We start from the raw sequence: 22,492 nt of genomic DNA on the forward strand, positions 1-22,492 counted from the left end.
TGTTCTTATATAAAAGTTGTTTCTTAATGTTAAAATATTATTTTTATAACATGAAGTATAGAAAGAGAGATAATAACCAAGACTCATTTCAAATTTTTAAATAATTTTATCATTAAAATAAAAAATTGCTAAAATTCTTATATATAATGTATTATAATAAGACAACAAAAATTTGATAAAAGGGAAGATGGACTATTAAAGATTCCCTCACAATCCTTGATTTCTTAGCCATGCAAATCCACACACGTGGCATTTATTAGAGCCATAAATGGATCCCACTCTCAATTGAACATGTCTATGGTAGAACAATGATTCACCATGTATACTTGCCTAATCAATTTATTGATTTTTTAGTTATAAGGATTGGTTCAATTCACAATGAATTCATATTTCACAAAAAGATGAATTTGATTCTCTTTGTTAATGTAAGTATTTTGTTAATGAGTAATATGTAAATATTTTTATCAGTGTTTATTAAATTTTGAAATCTGTCCTTTGATCATGATGATCCAGAATTTAACTTTCCTAAATTTTCTGGAATTGATTTTGTTTGTTATTTTATTTTTTCCGATTTTTGAATAATCGGTTCACCTTCATTGTCCTATTATCCACTTGGCTGAATTTTGAATCGAAAGTGCGACCCCACCATAGAGCACCGTCCCTTAGCCACATCGTTTTGGATCATATATCATATTCCACAAGAGAAACAAATTAGGATAGTCCCCGATGTCTGTTCATTTTCCTCCCCACACCTTAATGCGGTTCCCCACAAGCGACACCCTCTAATGTCACCCTGAACCCGCCAAGTGTACCATGATTAAGACATTGACATCAATAATGCCCAAATAATTATTATTATTGAAATATAATGCCTCTTTGCTTCCTGGGAGTACAATCTTTTCCCTATTTATGTGGGGATTTCAGTATTTTTCAGCATGTAGACATAAGTCTACCCTTGATGGTGTATGCGAAGTGACACGGATATTATTCTCTATACTACTCTTGATGGGCTGAAAATCATTTATTATTGTTGATTAGGTCTAATAAATTTCAGATGGATGGAAAACAAAACAATGATTAATAAATATTGAGTATAAGAAAGATTTCGTGCACTTTTTTATGTTTAGGTCTTGTAGATGTTTTTTGGCTCGTTGAAAAATGCGGGGATGATTAGTTTTTTGGTTTAATATTGTTTGTTCTATATATGATCATGATAACCTTGATGAAATGATATTCATTCATTTATTATTATTATTATTATTATTTATAAGTTCAAGCACGAGAAGTGTCCAAAGTAATTAGACACATCCAAAGTATAGTTCGTACATAAATATTTTTGATGAGATGGTATCCAGATCGACATGAATCATTTGATTTACCTTGTCTCTTGGACCTTGTACTAGGATGCCTTAATTTTTCACTAGATAATACTAGGGTGCCTTCACTGGAATACTAGCTAGGGTGCTATTAATTTTTCACTAGATAATGCTAAAGGTGACTTAATTTTCAAACTTTTGTGTATACTTGTCCTCTACGTACAGTGCTTGAAGCAAAGTTATAAACAGAGTCAAATTTGGACTTTATATATGAAGGATGGAGCACTACGTATTATCCCTTAATAATATTCGCTTTATCTGATAAGGAAAAAAAAACAAGCTAAATTTTTTTATTAAGTTTAAAGTACAATGTTATAAAGCTCAAAAACAAATAGACAAGTTCATAAAAAAGTAAAAATTTAATGTAGCTCTTAAAAGTCATAAATATTTAGGTGATCGAACACATTAATCAACAAGAAATGTTAGCATGACCAATATTCATAAATTTTAGAAATTAGGATAGAACTTTTGAAGGAAAAAAATGAACTTGTCTGAAAAATACACAAATAAAGGAATATTTATTTTTAAATTTTACGTAGTCAACATCGTAAGATATACTTTAAATTAAATATATCAATGAAAATAGGCATGTAAGATGCTTACTTTAGAGGAAATAATTTATTTATTTAAATTTTTAAATATTTTCATAAATTAACGTGCTAATTATGAGCTTTTTTACAAATAAAATCAAATAATTATTTCTTAAAATGTTTTGAAAATGACTTATAAGGATAAGAATAGAAGCAGAAATGGGTGAAGGGGGGGGGGGGGCCACATTGGAATGGTACCCTTTAGGGGGAGCTAAATAGAAAGTTTGGAAGAGTCGAAAAGAAAAGCCATCGTTTTCCATTGAAATTGAATACAAAGTAGGTTTGATTTTCATGGAAGAACAAAGATGGGGACCATGCATATTGTAGGTTAGGTATTGTCTATTTATGAAGCATTAACCTAACGAAACCCACAACGCAGAATCGATTTCCCGCCTTCAATTATCTTAAGGTTGTTTAGGTGGGGAACCTCTCTGCCTGCTCCTCCATGCCTAACACCAACTAGGATATTTCCTTTCCTTTTTGGAGCCTTGTGCTTGGTGCAAAAATGTTCTAACCCCCTTGCATTTCATTCATTTTATTTTTCTACCTAGTTTCATAAATGAGAAACCTTTTGTTCAAATTATCTTAAGTATGTGCAAACGTAAATCATTACAAAAATTAAGTTACTGTGATGCCGTAGACATATTATAGAGTGATTTATAAGTTTTTGCCACTATTATGTCTTTTTGAATTAGTAAATGATATTTAGTGTCTTTAAGGTATTAGAACGCTAGTTAAGAAAACAAATTTATTTATTATCAAAATAATAACTTTTTTATAATTATAAATAATATTGATTATATATAAAATGCAACAGTCATTTAACAGTAAATTTTAAATAATTATATATATATATATATATATATATATATTGCTTCTTTATTAGTATTTCTTTCGGACTGAAATATAAGAAAAAACTTATTCATACTAATTTCATTTAAAAAATTAATTCATGTATTAAAATATACCCTTCACGCTTAACTGTATTGGAAAAAAAGATTGTTGAAAATAAAACTCTAATTAAATGAATGGTATTTTGAAGATGATATAATTAAATAGGTAGAAGTTAGTTAAAATTTATTTGTTTTAGTCCATCTCACATGGATTTTTTATTTCTTATATTTAAGTCCGGAAGAAATATTTTTAATATTTAAATTTATGTAAATACTTTTGGGATTATCATGATATTAGTATTGAGTATCAACTAGTTTTGTTTATAATCAATTTTCATTTTTATCCATCACTTTGGTGAGGCTTTTATAATATTTGTTAATTTGGAAAACAAAAATATTATTTTTTAATTTAAGTTAAATGCTTAATTAGTTTCACAATTATATTTTTACTTTTTAATAAGGATATTTCAATTAAATAAGATTTTTTTTATATTAACTGATATAATTAGTGATTGATAAAACATATTTTGCATGTGTTAGGAAGTGAGTTTTGCTCCCATTTTGTTCCTATTAATGCATACTTTATTCGCAAAAGTCATGTTTTTATGCTAAGTGTGCAATAGGAAGGCCTCATAGGAGAATAAGCAGGAAAAGAGAGCCTAAAAAGGATGATTTGAAGAATATTTGGACACTTCCTAAAAAGAACGATTGTGCTCAGCACCACACACCACACACCACACAGATGTGTTAGGAGCAACACAACTGTGCTACAAATTTCACAAAGAGAATCAATGTCACTTTTCTGAGTACGGTCATGTTATCCCAAAGCATGGTCATGTTGATCCATTAAGGCACCAAACAAATTCAAATTTTAAAAAGTCTGCACTTTTAGCATAATCGTGCTAATTAATGTAAAGCATAGTTGTGTTGGACTTCGCACCCCTAAGTCAGAACATTTGTTATAAATAGAAGAGGGGGAGCCAAAGTTAATTATCTTATACTTCATTTTGAAAGTAGAATAGTCTAAGTGAGAGAGTGACTTTAAGGGAGCTTTAGAAGGTAGGAAAGATCATGAAGAACAACATGGGGTCCTGAATTGTAAAACTTCTTACTCTTTTATTTTTCATGTATATGGTGTTGTTAAATTGCTTTCCTATGTTTATATAATCGGCTAATTTTTCCTTTTATAGTGTTATGATGTAGTTGTGCTTGTAAATCCCAATGGTTTATTTTAATTGAATTTTGTATTATTCAGTCAATTGGATTGGTCTACTGATTTTATTTATAATTAATTGCTCTAATATATTAGGCAATTATTCGTAGCTGACCATCTTCTTGTAATTTGTGGAACTATAGAATAATCATGTTCACAAAATAGCGAATGGCCAAACATATTTTGTGAATTTCTAACCAAATTAATAATCTTTAATCTTTCTCTTTGTGTTTATGCTTTTTTTTAAAAAAAATTTGAAGCCTAATTGACCAAATATAAATTAGATTATAAGAAAGACAATTAATGACGTTTGATAAAAACATGTAAACTATTTTAAGAGAATGTTAGCAATTGCAAAATAATTAAAAAAATCAATTGAAATAAGAAATTGGGAAATCACATTGATGATTGAAATCAAAACCCTAATCTTTTCTAATTGGTAATCTCTTGACTTATGAACCGATGACTCTTGGAACTTTATTTCTAGTGACTAACTGAACACATTTTTTGCAAACATTTAATTAAAATTAAATTGTTTAATTTATTACAAAATTGGATTGTTTTAGAATTGCCCCTAGTCCTTTGGATATGATATCCATACTTAGGCCTCCTATTACTTCAATTTAGGATACATTTGTACTTTAGTAAATATATGTTACATATCACTGATTACTAAAAGAAAATTTACTCTTAGCATAAATCAAAAGTTATTGTTACATTACAAATTAACACAAATTTTTTTAAAATATTTTATCCTCACTCAAATGTTTTTTAGGAAACTTTTTAAAAGGTCACACATTTTATAATTACTTAAAATTAAATATACTTAATTATATAATTCTTAAATGATACACTATTAAAAAATAAATATATTTTATTGATATGTATAATACTAATTTATTTGTTTAAGTCACCATTAACTATACAATCTCATATTTATATAATCTTTAGAATCCTCTCATTTCAATATAATTTGAATATAACACTACATATTTAAAAGTGAAACTCTATACTATTATTATTAAAGTTAAATAACTCACGATCCGTGTAATAAGTAAAAAAATAAGAATTATATACTAAAAGTATAAGAAATCAAGACAATAGTATATAATAAATTTGTTATTTTCTTATAAAATTATTTTATATGGACATATTAACAACAACTTCTGAATGTTAATATTATATTGCTCTGATAGTGAACCAACGTTAAATTCTAATAAATAATATATAAAACATGAATTAAATGCTAGTGAAAAGTATATTAAAATTTTGTAATATTTTAATTTTAATGGGGTTAAAAAATGAAGATATTTTCTCTTTCCGGTGCTGTTTTGATTTGACTCCACAATTAACACAATTGACTACTGTCCTCACTTACCCATCATTGGCGCACGAGTCGCTCTCCCATTGGCGGATCTCAAGACCTCATTTCATTCCGCTTTAATCTCGCAATGAAATCCACCCGTACCGGTCAACCGGTTCAACCCCTCCTCTCTCTTTCGCAATCCCTTCCACTCCATTCTTTCACTCCCACCGACCCACCCGGTTCCCCGACACCCCCACTCCAGAGACTTCATTTGGCCTTTCATTTGGCGTGCATTTCAGCACCATTTCATTTGGTTCTTAAATAAATTCACCCTAAATTCTTCTTTTCTCCGCATTTCATTTCAATTTCAATTTCAATTTCAATTTCATTCTTTCTAGACGTTACATTCTCTCTCTTCCAAAGTCACACACACCACATTCTCTCTCTTCTTAACCCTCTCTGATGTTTCCTCAGTTTCATCGATGGAGAGTGAAGCCTTAACTCTTCTGCTTCTTCCGTGTTCAGATCTCGTTGTTGTTGCTTCCGATTCTTTGATTCTTCGCTTTTTTCTTCTCACTTCACATTCCGATTCGTCGCAGATTCTTTCAGTTTCTAAACTTGATGATCGCCACTGCCTCCACCTGTAATCGGTGAATTTCTCTCTCTCTCTCTCTCTCTTCTCTCAGCTCATGAATTTTCCTTTTTCTTTATTAGCTGTTGAATTTACACGATCATCGAGTGAATCACTTTTTTCTTCTTCTATTTTCATGGTTAGAAATTTTTGTTCTATTTTCATTTTGCAATTGTTTTGTTGTTATCTTTAATCTGCTAAAGATGATTCTAGATTTACCTCAGATCTGTGCTCTTGTTGTGTTTCATTTTTTAAGATTAAAGTAATGCACACACACACAAACACACATACACACACTCACACACACACACACACACATATATGTGTATGTATATTATTATTTTCAGCTACTTGTTTGTCAACAATACTTTCGTGTGGTTATGCTACCTTGTGATTTGTTATTATTTATTAATTTTCTTAAATAATTTTATTGTTTATGTTACTATTTCTCATCAAGCGTGGTTTTTGCTTAATCTGTTGTTAGAATCCTTAGTAAACTTTTGTGTTATTGTGAATTTTTCTATGCCAAATTTAGGTTATTTTTTTTATTCTTTAATTTGTTGATTTATTGATTAATGGCTTGTTTGTGTTTTTTTATGATTATTGTCCCAGTTAGTTGAAGTCACGTGAGGTGGTCCAGAGAAATCAAAATCTCCTTCAACTTCGTCTTCCCTTTAGGTGTAAAAGTCAGCTAACGATAAAGAAATGAAATCGCTAACTGTTAATACTGAAGATTCTTTTTCCAGTTTGCTGGAACTTGCTTCTAACAATGATATTGAAGGCTTCAAGGTGCTTTTAGAGAAAGATTCTTCTTCGATCAATGAGGTTGGGCTCTGGTATGGCCGGCAAAACGGATCGAAGCAATTTGTTCTTGAGCACAGAACCCCTTTGATGGTTGCTGCAACTTATGGTAGCATTGATGTTATGAAGATTATACTGTTGTGCCCCGAGGCAGATGTAAATTTCGCGTGTGGGGCGAACAAAACCACTGCTCTTCACTGTGCTGCTTCTGGTGGGTCTGCCAATGCTGTTGATGCTGTGAAGATTCTTTTATCGGCTGGGGCCGATGTGAATGGCGTGGATGCAAATGGGAATCGCCCTATTGATGTGATTGCTGTTCCTCCGAAGCTGCAAGGTGCAAAAGCCGTTCTCGAGGAACTTCTCTCGGACAGTGCTTCTGAAGGCTCAATTGGTGAATTCTCTGTCCCAGTGTCTGTTAATACTTCCAGTCTGGGTTCTCCTGGCCATTCCTCGAATGGGATGCCGTATACTCCTTCTTCCTCACCGCCATCTCCTGTGGTGGCAAAGTTTACTGATGCAGCTGTTTGCTCTTTGTCGGAGAAGAAGGAATACCCAATTGATCCATCGCTGCCTGATATAAAGAACAGCATATATGCGACCGATGAGTTTCGGATGTTTTCGTTCAAGGTGAGGCCTTGTTCCCGGGCATACTCTCATGATTGGACTGAGTGTCCTTTTGTTCATCCCGGAGAGAATGCTCGGAGGAGAGACCCCAGGAAGTTCCATTACAGCTGTGTGCCATGCCCTGATTTTAGGAAAGGGGCTTGTAGGCGCGGGGACATGTGTGAATATGCTCATGGGGTGTTTGAGTGCTGGCTGCACCCGGCTCAGTATCGGACACGCCTCTGCAAAGATGGTACCAGTTGCAATCGAAGGGTGTGTTTTTTTGCTCACACTGCGGAGGAGCTTCGTCCGCTGTATGTGTCCACTGGATCTGCTGTCCCTTCGCCCAGGTCATCTGCCTCGGCTCCTAATGTCATGGACATGGCTGCTGCGATGAGCCTTTTGCCGGGCTCGCCTTCTTCGGTCTCTTCCATGTCGCCATCCCACTTTGGGCAACCAATGTCCCCATCTGCAAATGGCATGTCACTGTCTTCTGCTTGGGCACAGCCAAATGTGCCAGCTCTTCATTTACCAGGAAGCAATCTTCAGTCTAGTCGATTGAGGTCTTCCCTTAGTGCCCGCGACATGCCACCAGACGACTTGAACATGATGTCTGATCTTGATGGCCAGCAGCAGCATCCTTTGAATGACTTGAGCTGTTACTTACAGCCGCGGCCTGGTGCTGGTTCTGTGAGTAGATCTGGTCGGTCCAAGATCCTAACTCCATCAAATCTTGAAGATCTCTTTTCTGCTGAGATTTCTTCATCTCCCCGGTACTCTGATCCAGCAGCGGGTTCCGTGTTTTCCCCTACGCACAAATCAGCTGTTCTCAATCAGTTTCAACAGCTCCAAAGTATGTTATCACCTATAAATACTAACTTGCTATCTCCTAAGAATGTTGAGCATCCTCTTTTACAGGCTTCCTTTGGTGTCTCTCCATCGGGTAGGATGTCACCAAGAAGTGTTGAACCAATCTCTCCAATGAGCTCTCGCATATCGGCATTTGCTCAGCGCGAAAAACAGCAGCAGCAGCAGCTGCGCAGTCTCAGTTCGAGAGACCTCGGTGCCAACAGTCCTGCCTCACTTGTTGGCTCCCCTGCAAACCCTTGGTCAAAGTGGGGATCTCCTAATGGGAAAGCTGATTGGTCAGTAAATGGAGACACACTTGGTCGTCAGATGCGAAGATCATCCTCGTTTGAGCTCAAGAACAACGGGGAAGAGCCTGATCTCTCTTGGGTCCAATCTCTGGTGAAGGAATCCCCACCTGAGATGATCAAAGAGAAGTTTGCATCTCCTATGCCTACTGCATCTGCTGATGGACCGAATTCAAATTCCCAAATTGAATCCATTGACCATTCTGTTTTAGGAGCCTGGCTTGAGCAAATGCAGCTGGATCAGCTTGTAGTCTAGTCAAAATTGACCCTTTACATATCTTGTTGAGATAGGTATTTAATTTCGTAAGGTACATATTCTTTTGGTGAAATTTTTGGGAAGACAAGAAAGGAAGTGTAGTAAAGGAATGGAGGATCGGTTGGCTGCAGAGTCACATGAAGGATATTCTATTTTTTCTTTTATAAAATAATTGTCATTCATTATTTTACTACATAGCTTCAGGAGAGCTGAAAAAGCTCTCTCCCTTGGGGCTGATCAATTAATAGTAGGCGAAAAATCCTATCGAGGTTATCTATTTTTCTTCCAAAACGGCCCCGTTTCAGGGTTTTCGCCCTTGCTATTTCACTAGAGTTGAGTTCACTATCAAGCAAGCTAGTTTGGTTTATAATGCGACAAAAACCATTATTAGCCTGCGTTTGTTCTAAAGATTTTTCCGAAGTTCACCAAGTTAAGCCAAGTGAATGATTTGCTGTTTGCCTAAGGTTGAAGTTGTTTCTTTCTGAGGGAATAATTAGAGGTAATCTGCACTGTTGAATATTTACAGCAGATAAATGAGATAGTGAAGTTTACAATGTTCTTCTTATTAAGCTGTATTACCTTGAATTGTACTGGTTATATATCATTTCGTTTCAAATTCAAATCAAATGCAATGTTTTTCTTTTCTTATCTTTTTTATTGTCCTCTCTTCTCTTTCGTGTACCTACTTTAATTAAATCTGTGTAACTACTAGTACGATGCCTACTCTTCACTGCAATTGTTTTAAATGGCTATGGGGTGTCGTGGAATGATTCTGTGGTCCTGCTCTGAAATCTTGCAATCTTTTTTAACTGTGAAACTAGTGAGGGGAATATATTTTTGGTTTTTTTGTTGCTTTAAATGATAAATTTTCTAGATTTGGGGATGGTGTTGTTAATTATGTTGCTTCTTGGCTACACTGCAGACTGGACTAGTGTCATGAAGGTGGTAGTTGGGTTTTTTATTGGGGAGATTACTCTGCGCCAACTGTAGTTGGTGTGTATGGGTGCATCTACTTGATGACCTGTATCAACAACTATATACGTATTTTTTTTTCTTTCAGTTTAGCAAATTGCAAAGGATGTGTTTTGGATTTCTGGTTATCCCTGAAAAATCTTTATTACTGTACTTAAACTTAAATTTGTAAACTTTAATCTAAACATGCAAAGAATAGTTATTTACTGCCGAGTAATTCTACTTACCCAGCCGTAGTTCAATAAAAAAAAGTATTGGATGAGTATCTATTTTGATTTTTGATAGTTGCAAGGAATAGTTATATACTGCCGAGAATTTCTACTCACCCAGCTGTAGTTCAATAAAAAAAGTATTGGATAAGTATCTATTTTGATTTTTTATAGTTTGAGTTGATGATAAATTGATTTTTGAAAGATAAAAAATTAAAATTAATTTTTGAATGTAAACAATTATAACATATTAATTTTATCGTTAAATTTATGAAATTATTTTTTTTCTCATGTAACATACGAAGAATTTTGATATACTTTTTCTGGGATGCTAAAGTGAGAAAGTTAATTTATTTACAGTTAATTTGAACTTTTCTAAATATAATTATTTTGAAAGATTTTTTTTCTTCTAAATATAATATACTTTCGATTAATGATATTTCTCTCTTTGTACATTTTTTTATACGAGTCAAATTCGAAGTATGTATGAATTAATTTGTTTTTTTTTACAGAAAAAAAGTGTACATGATAGTTGATGCATTTTTGTTTGTTTGTTAAAACTGACAAAACTCGTGAGTGACATGACACCAAACTTATTTTATTTCAAGATTACTGTTTTTTGGTCATATTTTAAAATTACTTATGTTACTTACATTCTCATATGATTCTCTAGTTATTGTTTCAACTTCTTATAAGAATATTTTAAACAGAGAATAAAAAATAATTATATAATTTTTTTTATAAAACTAAAAATAAATAATATTTTTGAAATCAATAAATTTTCCTTTCTAAATTTTTTTTATACACATGCATGAGTGTGGATAGTTTATCAGTGCATGGGTCCCAAGCTCTGTTCGAAGGGAGGATAGCTTTGTTTATTGCGTTTGACAGGGTTGATACTTGATTTCGAGTGGGAAAGGTTGCTTTAGAGTATCATCTCAATACTTTTTATTACGAGGTAGTTTTTAGGGTTCATTATTATGTATCAATTACATTTATAATTGTTGAAATTTTAATAATTTCTTAATTTATTACATATATACACTTGTTTTTTTTCACAACCACACTTGATTTTTTAATCAATAATTATAATTGTGCATTATATTTTTTAATATATATCCTCATTTAAAAAAGAATACATTCAATTTCTAAACTGAGTAGATGTTGCAACAACCCATAGCTATAATAACTTCAATATTTTGAAATCTCATCCAAGCTGTAGGGTCTCTAAAATCCAAAATTCGCATGCTTGCTCACTTCTTATGTTAATTTTCGGCCAGTAAAAATAAATGAATTTCTCATCTCTTTGGGCTTAAAATATCCATTGCGCGAAATTTTTAAATTAAAACACTTGACCAAGTTTAATGTGTGTAAAAAAAAAAATGTACTATCTGGACTTTTAGCGTTGGGATAGCGTGATTTTTTTTTCTTTTGATAATGGGTGGTAGCATGTGCACTCTGCAACTTTATCAAAATGAAATCGCGTGGTTCTGACTTTGGAGGCCAATAACGAGAAAGGTAAAAGAAAATGATACTAACGTCCTAAAGTCTATGCAAGTCTAAAACGTAAGCTAAAGTTGCATTTCATTGCTCTAAAAATTATTGCATAGTGTGTTCATAATGTAGAATATAGGAGGTAGTAGATGAATGATTAATTAGGCCTGTCACAAAATAATGTTATCTATCTTTTTCTTTGTAAGCATAATTTATTAAAAACACTACCAAACATATCTTATTAAGCGTTTGAACTTTCAATCTGTGTAAGGTTTTGAATTTGAGCTAATGAAAGAAGAGCGTGAGAAGAAATATTTGAGTTTAATATTAATGTATTGATAAATGCACAAAAGTTTTACATGTTGGTCTAATTATAAATTAATATTTGAATTATTTTAAAAATTTATAAACTTATTATACATGTTATTGAATGATTGTGTAAAGCTTTTTACATTATTAATGTATAATCCTTTCTTTCTTATTAAAAATGATTAATTAATTTTTTTATAAAAATTAATCGTCAATAAAATTAATAAATATATAACACTAATAATAAAGTTACCAAAACAAAAATTACTAAAAAAAACAACTTAAATAATTTAAATCATACATATCATCATGCACGTGTACTAATTGACATGAAATTGTTTCAGAATTATTATTTGTCATCTAGATTAAAAAATCATATATAATTTTTTATTATCAGCAAACCATCTATAAAAATTTATCAAGGGTAAGGACACCGAATAATACAATTTATCTGCTGGCACACCAATTTGAGAATTCACAAAAATAACCCTCCACTCTTTATATGAACTAAGAATAATTTTTTACTTTGCATAAAGAAAGATTAATTTCTTACTATGATAAAGTCCGTAATACTACGATGAAAATAAAGTCCGTAATACTAATCATATCAAAACTACCTTTTCAAATGGGATTTTATAACCCATAGGCAAATTGACTAAGTAATGGTGCCTGTTTGATTACGCTGAACATTTAATTCGCATCAAGTCAAAAGCTACCAATGAAATTAGTCCATTTAATTGAATAAAGTGTGTGAATTATTATAATTTTTTATATTTATCTTTATTCCTAAAAATAAAAAAATACTATTTGTAGCTTTTATGTTTTTCTTTGATTTAACAAAAAAATATAAGAACATGTGCATCAAAAACACGGATTCAAATACACAAATATGTGTGTTTTAAACCATTTACTTTTAAGTAGACTACATGACCTTTTTTCAGTGAATGAAAGAGGAGAAAACCCCCGTAGACTACATGACCTTGACTATTAGATGTTAAAACAGAAAAACCAACCCAACCTAAATAAAAGATCAAACTCGATGAGATATTGCGCAAGAAAAAATATTGAACATTTTATATTTTAAAAATATCAAATATATGATTATTTTTTTAATTCAATACTTTTCACATGAAAATATGAAATATTAACAAGAAGAGATTATAACAAATAAATACATCTTAGTCCAAGTTATAATGAGAGCTCAAAACCAAAGGTGCAAATGATAGATTGCATAAAAAATCATTTCATAATGACTTGCAATGTGTAGGACAGACAAACCATATCATTTCAGTGTGTTCCCAAATGTCCTTGTGGAAGATGACAATAGATCTTTACAAAAGCTCCCTGCCAAAGCTTGAGCAATCAATCATGAGGCAACTCCACTAAGGGGGGCATTAGTGTTTATTGTAATGGAGTGGGAAAATCAATATGGTTAGGCAAAAAGAGCCTCCTTGGTATCCGTTTTCTCTTGAAAATATGTAGTGGTAAATTGACAATTATTCTTTGTCCTATTGATTGCTTTGTTACTTGCATCAATTGAGAACATGTATGACGTTTCTACATTAATAAGGGTTAGGATAATAAGGGTTGGTTTTATTAGGATTGCGTACTGACTTCATGAGATAAGATTGGAGGATAAGATGAGAAGATTGTGTTTCTATCCTAGTTTGAGTCAGTCTGTGTATAAAAATTATGAGGCCTAAGGTATTTTTTTTTAAAAAAATTTTAACTATAAAATTATTTATAATCAAGTATTTTAACATATCACTCTTAAATATATACAATAATAAATTCATTTAATATCCTTTGACATAGATAAATAATATTAGATTAGATTAATTACAATGAAAATATCTTAAGATTATATAGTCTTACTGATAAAAATAGTAGTAAGTAATAGTATATCACACCATAATAAAATTTATTATCTAATAATTAAATTAATAGTAAATAATTTATTAAAAAATATAAAAAAATTAATGCCCTAAGTAATTTGGGGCCTAAGGCAAATGCTTAATTTAATTGGCCTTGTGTCTTACAAGATAGACCCTGGTTTGAGTTGTACTACTTTTTTTAGGCTTTTTTTAAAGGCATACTTTTTTTAGGCTTTGGATATGAAAAACTTGTTTAAAGGTTTCTTTTGATATTGACCGATAATATGTGAGTAACTGTATCATATATTGTAAATTGTATTTCTAATTTCTAAGGATCTTTTAGCAAGTTTTTACTCTCTCCCTCCTTGCATAATAATTGCATTTGCGTCTTTGACTCACCAATGTCACCATCACATTTGTGCCTCTGCTGATTGATTCTTCTTGTTTAGGTCGAATCAGGTTACGAAAAGGTGTGGGAATATGACCTTAACCTATTTCCATGTCATCAAAAGCCTTTTACTAAGTCTAAGTTTAAACTAACAGAAAAGGTGTTAGGATCCTTATTCTTGAACACAATATTATTTTATTCATTCACATGGTACACAATACTATTTCTATGCATCCATATGAACCATTTAGTAACACATCATACAAACCTCCATGCCATGTTATTCTTCTTCCCTCAAAACCCACATGTATGCTGAAGTAAATGACTTTTATGCTGAATGAGCTTCACTGTTTGTATACGGTGTTGGTCAGTTCAACATATAGTCTCTTGTTCCCATGTTTTATTTTGATTTATTGTACCAACGTTGTACTTTTAATACGTGTTTTATATGATCCATATCTTCAAAGCACCTTATCCTCAAATTTTGACCACTAAATTTAGTTACATCTAATGTTCCTACGTGACATTATCTTTTTTAACTTTTTTTTACACTTTCACTCCCATGAAGATATAAATATAAAAGATGTAAACAGTCATATAATGGGAAGCAAAATTTTATATAAATAACATAATCAATATTTATAGTTTATATAGGATACATATCTAATAACTCAAAAAGGGAGGAAACAGGGTAGGAGGCATAACATAATTCATGTGGAGCAGTCCAAGATATAAGTTTATTACAACGTATAACCAAAGCTAATGGAAAATATTAAAATAGGACCCATATAGATCCTAAGTGTAGACAATTGATAAAAAAAAAACATGTGTTGCTCCTTGTTGATAAGATCAATACTCTATGGCAATGAGTGGCCTCTCATATAACACCATGGTCCTTTTCTAAGATAGTACCATGGTCCTGTCCCTGTTCCCATCCTGCATGTACATTCATGATATATGTAACCCAATTTTGACGTGTAAAATTGACAAATTAAGTGATTGTGATTAGGAAAAATAAAAATAGACCAATTATAAAAATCTTATGAGTTATGACTATAGTTTAATAAATATTTTTTAAATTAAAAACTAAAATTATGTGCATGAGATTTTCTTGCTTTTGAGAAGGGGAAGTTTACCTCCATATACCAACTAACATACGAAGAATCATATATATGGTTAGTGCAATCCATATTCCAACGAATTGTTTGCTCCTGAAGAGAAGGATTTCTATAGGAATGCTTACTAATGACACCAAAACCTAAACAAAGAGATTAGGGAAAAATTACTAAATAAATTTTGGTAAGGAGGATATAGTATGAAAAGGGTGAAAAAGGACATGCAAACTTGCCAAAGAATAGGCAGAATATGCAAAATCGGATGCCCCATAGTTGACACCATCAAAGACAAAGGCCAATGAATTGATTGGTTGAGTAGCTGCAACAAACTGGTGAAATAAATGATATCAGAAAACAATAAAACATGTATAGAGAAATACTATCAATACACTCTTTCTTTCGCGCTTTATCTTATTGGTGAAATTCATATAGGTTCCATTCAGTGCTTGTTTTGATTACTATTAGTGATCTACATCTCAAAAAATTGGTTAAAGTGCACATATGAGCTATATGTATATGACTCCAAAAACATTGTAAATCTGAGAGTCTCATTTTCTCATTTGGGAGAAATTATTATATGGTTTGGGACTATGTGGTCTTAATCAATCTCTGCATGATCATAGATTAGTCGAGACAACAAAGTCCTAAACCATATAATTTCTTCCTATGTAGTGGGTCTTATTCCAAAATTAGTAGGCCACATACGAATTTCAACCAATAAAAGAGACAATGTAGTACTTCACGATAATTTTTCATTGATGATTTGTTGTGTGAAGGGCATACCGGCATGCTTATTTTGATTAAGTGCACAACATTAGCGTTTTTGGAAAATATTCCAGCTCCAAAGTATAACCCAAGTGCAACTGCAAAAGAGAGCCCCACGCCTAAAACAAAACTCATTTGTAGTGTCCGTGTTGCAGCAGCAGTTGCCTTGTTATAGTCTTTCTCAGCAAAGGAACAAGCTAGCATTGTCTGTGAAACAAGGGAACTATGGTTAGTTATATTTGATTTATATATTTTTTTTATTCTATAGGAATCAAATTCAAGTAGTAGGAAGTTTCCAACAACTTACACACCCTGTTCAACCAACTGAGTTAGACTCTTTGGTTTTGATTTGTATTGCACAAATCAAGAGTATTTAAGAGATTAAATGTATAATGTTAAATCATTAATTCCAAGAAATTAAGGATAAGAAAATTTGTACCTGTACTGCCACAGCCAAACCATCAGCAAGAAGGGATGATGCCAACCAAATCTGTAGGCCAGGTTGAAATGCAGCCATAGGAATTGAACCTAGCCTTGCTGCCAATGATGCTGCTAAGGTCATACAAAATGTCACTGACACTACCCTTGTCAACAATAGACCACCTGTTGAAAATGGTGAAATTAAATATGAAAGTTATTATAATAAGTAACACAACCAACATTATTCTTATTAATATTCTATAAGGATTTTTTTTGAAATAGAAGATAACATTTGAAGCCCCTATGTGATTGGAGAAAACTAACAATTAAAGTAAGTACAAGTGTTTACAAATTGGATTAAATTAGTTTTAAAGAGAAAAATGATTTGATTGAGAAAATTACATTCAATACATAAATTATAGGTGACACATATATACTGTGTGACATATCGAGAAATTTTAAGTTTAGGAAAATATATAAACTTGTGATAACAATACTCATATAATGGATTGACTTTTGTTATTGAACTTTAAATAGTGGAGAAAATTTATAATTATACGCATATATTGTGTATATAAAAAAATGTTTAAAGAACTTGTGAGGGAAGCAACCCACAAAGCCTCAAATGGATCCTTCCTGCATATATAGTTTAGTTTGAATCGAGACTGGAATAAAAACCGATGCAATCTAATTAAATAACTTGATATATTTTTAAACATTTTTGGTCTTTGGTTCTGTTTTTTCATTTGAGGATTGTATCGTATGAATACTCGAAATTGTATGTGAGTTGTGTCTCTATTTTTCTTTTTCAATAATAATAAAGAATCTACAACTTTAACATGCTAATTTTCAACACTTTACCATTTTTAAGAAATCGGAAAATCTGCAAATCCTTTATGCTTGGGGGTACGAGATGTACTCTTTTCATTAACAACAAAAGGAGGGTGATTGCCATCATGTACCTATAAGGATTGCCATTTTGTTAAATACAATTGTATGAACACAAAAAGTAGTTAACCATTATTGGTACTAAAATAGTGTACAACAAAGTATAGTAAGACTTACTGGGAGATAACATGTGCCATGGCCGCACCTTTGAGGCCCAATTTCAAATAAAAAATAAGTATTGGGTCCAGTAAGACATTGAACGCATATCCAGAAACTAAGTAAAACAAAATTAAATAACCCGAATTAGAAAAAACATATGAATTTGAATAATATAATACAAAAACGTTTATATCACTTTCAACAAGCATTTTGATGCACCAGCATAATTCAATGCTCCTTACGGATAAAAATAAATAATTCATTCTTCCTTGGCAAGATTTCATTTATATCTGGTCATACTTAAGAAAAATGGTTTATGCAAACTCATATGCCCATAGACACTCAAAAAGAAAAAGAGATAGAAATTTAAATATTGTAAAAAGTGAGATAAGGAGAAATTAAGAGTGTTGAGTAAGTGTATCTACTGTGCGAATGTCCATCAACCTAAACTATCTGTAATTAAGGCTGAGGGGCTCTTAAAAGAAAAGAAAAAAAAAAAAACAGGTTGTTTGCCTGGTTCGATGGCCCAACAAACTAGGTCGGGCTTCTAATTTAGTCCAAACAAAAATAGGCCTATTTGACCTATCTCAATGAATCGTTTTTATTTCTTTAATATTTATATATTTCTTAAAATTTTGTATATCAATAATTTCATTTTTTTAAATTTTAATTAGGATTAATTTGGACCATTAAACTATATAAGACTAAGTTGGGCTATAAATTTTATAGCTCAAAAGAAGTTCGGGTCAGAATAGATTTCACATTTTAATCCAATCCAATGAGTCTAAATTAGACTGGGTGACTCAATTTGTCACATATAAGTATTCATAAATCATTACTCATACAAATGAATTTGAACTTACCGATCACATATAAAGGAGTTGTTGTGTCCTTGAACCCTCGAAAGATTCCTTGCATGGCCAAGGAGAGAAGAACAGCAGGTGACCCAATTGATCTCAATCTTAGATACTTCTCTGCTGGAATTAGCATAGGAGAATCCTAAAAACAAAATGATGAAGTAACTCCACTATAACTAAAGTGTATATAAACAAATTATATTAACTCTTGATGATGAATAAATTAACTTACATGTTTTAGACCCATTGCATATAAAAGAGGTTTGGCTGCAAATGTGAGGATTGCAGTTTGAAGGAGGCCTAGAATAGTGCCAAAAAGTAACGCTGTTGATGCTGAAGCAATGCGCTTCTTTCCAACTTTGGGTTTGCTTTTGGTACTACTTGTAACTTTTTTTTAAAAAGAGAAAAAATATATATTACAAGAGGTATCTCAACTCATATGCAAGAGCCTCAAAATTTTCACTGATTTACACACCAATTAGAAAACAAACCCAGGAAGATTTACACGTAAATAACTTATTGAATTTAAAAGTATTATATAATAAGAGTGTGTGTCCGAGAGTACTTCACAATAACATGCTGATTCGATTCCTGAAAAAAAAATATCTTCTTGAATAGAAGATTTATCCTCATTGCTCTAACTCCAAGACTATGAAGTTCTCTTTTCACAGTTTTGTTACCAAAAGAAAAGTATTATATAATCCAGAAATATACCGATTCATACGGAAACTATTTTGTCCGGTATATAAGAAAAGTAATATTTTCTTTTCTAAAATAACTTATCTCTCTTTTAAAATAATTTTTCTCTATCCGTATATTTATTCATTTTTTCCTTGGTTAATAAATTATTCGTAACACTTTTTTAAGAAAAATAATTTTCACGAACTAATTAATTAACCTTGTTGTGTATATATAATAAAAAATCAATCATTCGTTCATTTTCTCCACCTATATATAATAAGAAATAGTGGTTCATCAGAACCATGCATGTGCCATGTTAAGGACTCTGCTAGTAGTGTGTGTTATAGGCAAATTCAGATTCACATAGACAAACACACCTATAGACATATATGTAGAGAGAAAAAGTACCATTTTCATTATTTATGCCCATGTTCCCTGTAGCTAATTTTTCCACATCCCCAGATGTAAAAGTACTCTTCGCTACAACATTGTTTGATTCGTCGGTTTCCCCCTTGAACTTTTTTGGAGCCTCAACATTTTCTTTGGTTATTGTTTCATTTTCTATGTTATCAGTTTCAGTTTCTTTGTTAATCAACCTTTGGATAGTATCTTCCTCAGCCACAAAGGAAGTTGTAATACTGACAAGAGGGAATATGGTAATCCTTGAAGCTTGGTTGAATAAAGCAATGGAAACTCCTGCAGCAGCAAGCTCTACCGGTCCTATATAGATGAAAAAGGAAGTTATATATCTTCAAAAGCTAAAATGATTCTTGTTACAAAATTCTTTTAATTAAAACTATGAATTTTGTTTATAAGGCAATATAATAGAGTATAAAGAATTTTATATTATTATCTAATTATAAATTCTCATGAGATCGATGATTTTTGTAAAAATTAAAATTACTTTAAAGAAGAAACCACAAGGTTAGGGCAAAATTACTATTTTGAGGGCAAAATTAATTATATACAGTAGTTCCTATCTTTAAAGTGGGCCAGCAATGTTTAGTCCATAGGTCTAAATGAAGACCTTAATTTACATTTAACGAAATAGCTATTGACATCATATATATGATGATGACCAAGATTTGTGAAAGCTTTCTAAACAATATATGTTGGCAAGGAAGAGAGAAATACCCAAGTGGCCTATGAATGTTGTGTCTATCAAAGAAGCAATCGGATCAGCAACAACAGCTAGTGCAGCAGGGAATGCAATCCCTAATATCTCTCGAGAAAGGGCATCCAGCTTGAAAATAAGTCTACATTCACATTAGAAGATTCCATAGTTCATCATAAAATTAATTATATTAGTGGTTTTGCTCTTAGCAAGTTCATATAAATGAAATATATGTAAAAAAAAAAATCCCCATCAACCTTGCATAGATAAGGGATGAAAAAATCAGAAGAAAAAGACATTAAAATAATATATCAATTTTTATATTATAAATACGAGCTTTCATTCTTATACGTGAGTTCATCTATTATTTTTATGGCATTACATCATTATTATTTAACACTTATTTTTATATTTTTTTGAAAAGTGATCAAACTATTAATTGTTTTCATTGTGCTAAGACTTATTATTTTCCTCTCAAAAAATCTTAACTCTGATTACTTTAAAAAATCCCTTTTTTATAATAGACTATATAGTTATACACTTATACTATAGATCTTTTGTGATATCATTTTAATTGCTCTAGTAAGCATAATTCTGCTCCTACATATATATGAAAAATGGGTGATGTGCATATATATATATATATATATATATATATATAGAGAGAGAGAGAGAGAGAGAGAGAGAGAGAGAGAGAGAAATAGCAATTTAAATTACAAATTTGAATGAAGAAATGGCTTAATATATTTGTTAATCCTTACAAAGGATGAATTTTGGATTTAGTTCAAAAAACATTTTGTTAATTTTGGTCCTTATTTTTTTAAAAATGGTCCTTATGATTACATAGCATATATCTGATCAACTAAACATGTCATGTGAGATTCCAAAGTAATACTACATGACATGCATGCCTAGATGCATATATATAACTAAATATTAAATGATGAGAGAAACTATTTTATAAAATATAAGGGCTAAAACTAGTTATATTACCAAACATTAAAGATATATTTAAACCTAGCTAAATTAAGAAACAATCTTGACTCAGTTAATACTTCAACATATAATACCTTGCGTCTTTGAAGAAAACAAGGAATGGAATTCCCCTCTTGTTGTTATTAGGTTCGTGGGAACTGCCATTGTTGTCCATGATATTGTAAAATTCGAACAATGACAAATCCACACGATGTTTGTGGTTTCAATCTGACAAGTTTGAAAATGAGATATCGTTAAGTATTGTTTACAAGAAGTAGCATGTATACAAGATGACTATGCATATAGTAAAATCAAGTTTAGTTAGTGTCAACAAGAATAAATACATATAAGAGAACTAGTAAGGTACTACCTTGGAAACTTTGCGTTGAAAGATCCCACTAGGGAAGTGATGTATTTATAGTTGTCACTGCGAGTTGCACCACAACCATTGCATTAATTAATTCTTTTTTGTTTATATTTGACAGTTATATCGAATCATATATGTCATTTTCTCAAAATGTGACAAATAACAATACACACATTAGGGAAGGCGTTTACTAACCAATCGATGAGATGCAAAATAATTAAAACGGCATGCAGACGCCCTAAGACCCGTAAATAATTGACACTACTGCGTGATGAACGCGCTATAGCATATTGCACTAATTTCTTTTAGAAAAACATATTACACTAATCAAATATAATAGGCTACCAAATGCAATTTCGACAAAGAAAATGTTATTTGAATTTGAACCTGTAAGGTACTAATTTGGCGTGTTGTGATTTTTTTTTCTTTACATATTGTGCAATGTGATATGATAGAAGAGAGGGAGGGAGGGAGAGAGAGAATTGATGGATGATTAAAAGTGTTGTATAAATATAAAATGCAAATTAAATGAACAGCAAAACCTATTCCGTTCCTCAAATTAAAATGATTATTGATTACAATTTATTCAAAATCTTAATAAAATTGATAAATGTTTGTAATTTTAAAATACATTATTGCATTTACTTATATTATTGTTCTATTTCTTTTTTCTTCTTTTGATCTAAATCAAATAAAAATTTGGGTGGCTATAATAGTTTTATATAATGAATTGATAAAAAATTGTTAAGCTTGATAAAATGACACATTTAATTATATTTTATAATTGTTAATATTTACTAATTCAATTGTTAAATTACTTTTTTTAAAGGAATTGTTAAATTACTTGATATTATTTTTTACTGGTCATATTGATATTATTTTTTAAAAAAGAAAATGCTTGTAATTTTAAAATTACATTATTGCATTTACTTTATTATTGTACTATTTCTTTTTTCTTCGTTTGATCTAAATCAAAGGACAACTTTGGCGGCTATGATAGTTTTATATAATCAATTGATAACAAATTGTTAAGCTTGATAAAATGTCTCAATTAATTATATTTTATAATATTTAATACTTAC

At 31.2% G+C, this 22,492-nt stretch overlaps 2 protein-coding genes across 2 annotated transcripts; one reads left to right on the forward strand and one right to left on the reverse strand.

Moving 5' to 3' along the window:
- Positions 1–5,740: 5,740 nt before the first annotated feature.
- On the forward strand, positions 5,741–9,471 carry LOC114380126 (zinc finger CCCH domain-containing protein 30-like). The gene is made up of 2 exons (XM_028339066.1): positions 5,741–6,028; positions 6,622–9,471. The coding sequence occupies exon 2, from the start codon at positions 6,715–6,717 to the stop codon at positions 8,821–8,823; it is 2,109 nt and encodes a 702-aa protein (XP_028194867.1). The 5' UTR covers positions 5,741–6,028; positions 6,622–6,714; the 3' UTR covers positions 8,824–9,471.
- A 5,196-nt stretch (positions 9,472–14,667) lies between these two features.
- On the reverse strand, positions 14,668–21,273 carry LOC114379633 (protein DETOXIFICATION 43-like). The gene is made up of 12 exons (XM_028338320.1): positions 21,139–21,273; positions 20,089–20,210; positions 19,363–19,674; positions 18,506–18,660; positions 18,280–18,415; positions 17,435–17,531; positions 17,231–17,331; positions 16,389–16,552; positions 15,968–16,156; positions 15,418–15,513; positions 15,206–15,327; positions 14,668–15,005 (listed from the first exon to the last, which is right to left on the reverse strand). The coding sequence occupies exons 1-12, from the start codon at positions 21,216–21,218 to the stop codon at positions 14,927–14,929; spliced, it is 1,653 nt and encodes a 550-aa protein (XP_028194121.1). The 5' UTR covers positions 21,219–21,273; the 3' UTR covers positions 14,668–14,926.
- Between the last annotated feature and the right edge of the window lie 1,219 nt (positions 21,274–22,492).

This window comes from Glycine soja, chromosome 12 (assembly GCF_004193775.1).
Source record: "Glycine soja cultivar W05 chromosome 12, ASM419377v2, whole genome shotgun sequence".
NCBI classification, from domain to species: Eukaryota; Viridiplantae; Streptophyta; class Magnoliopsida; order Fabales; family Fabaceae; genus Glycine; species Glycine soja.

What these genes read in the sequence shown, in the direction of transcription:
- LOC114379633 (XM_028338320.1), bottom strand. Translation starts at nt 21,218, where the DNA reads ATGGACAACAATGGCAGTTCCCACGAACCTAATAACAACAAGAGGGGA. An exon ending in AACTCCTTTATATGTGATCG is followed by an intron (nt 17,532 to 18,279) that starts GTAAGTTCAAAT and finishes TGTTTTACTTAG; the next exon opens with TTTCTGGATATGCGTTCAAT. An exon ending in ATGTTAGTTGGTATATGGAG is followed by an intron (nt 15,006 to 15,205) that starts GTAAACTTCCCC and finishes ATGTACATGCAG; the next exon opens with GATGGGAACAGGGACAGGAC.
- LOC114380126 (XM_028339066.1), top strand. Translation starts at nt 6,715, where the DNA reads ATGAAATCGCTAACTGTTAATACTGAAGATTCTTTTTCCAGTTTGCTG.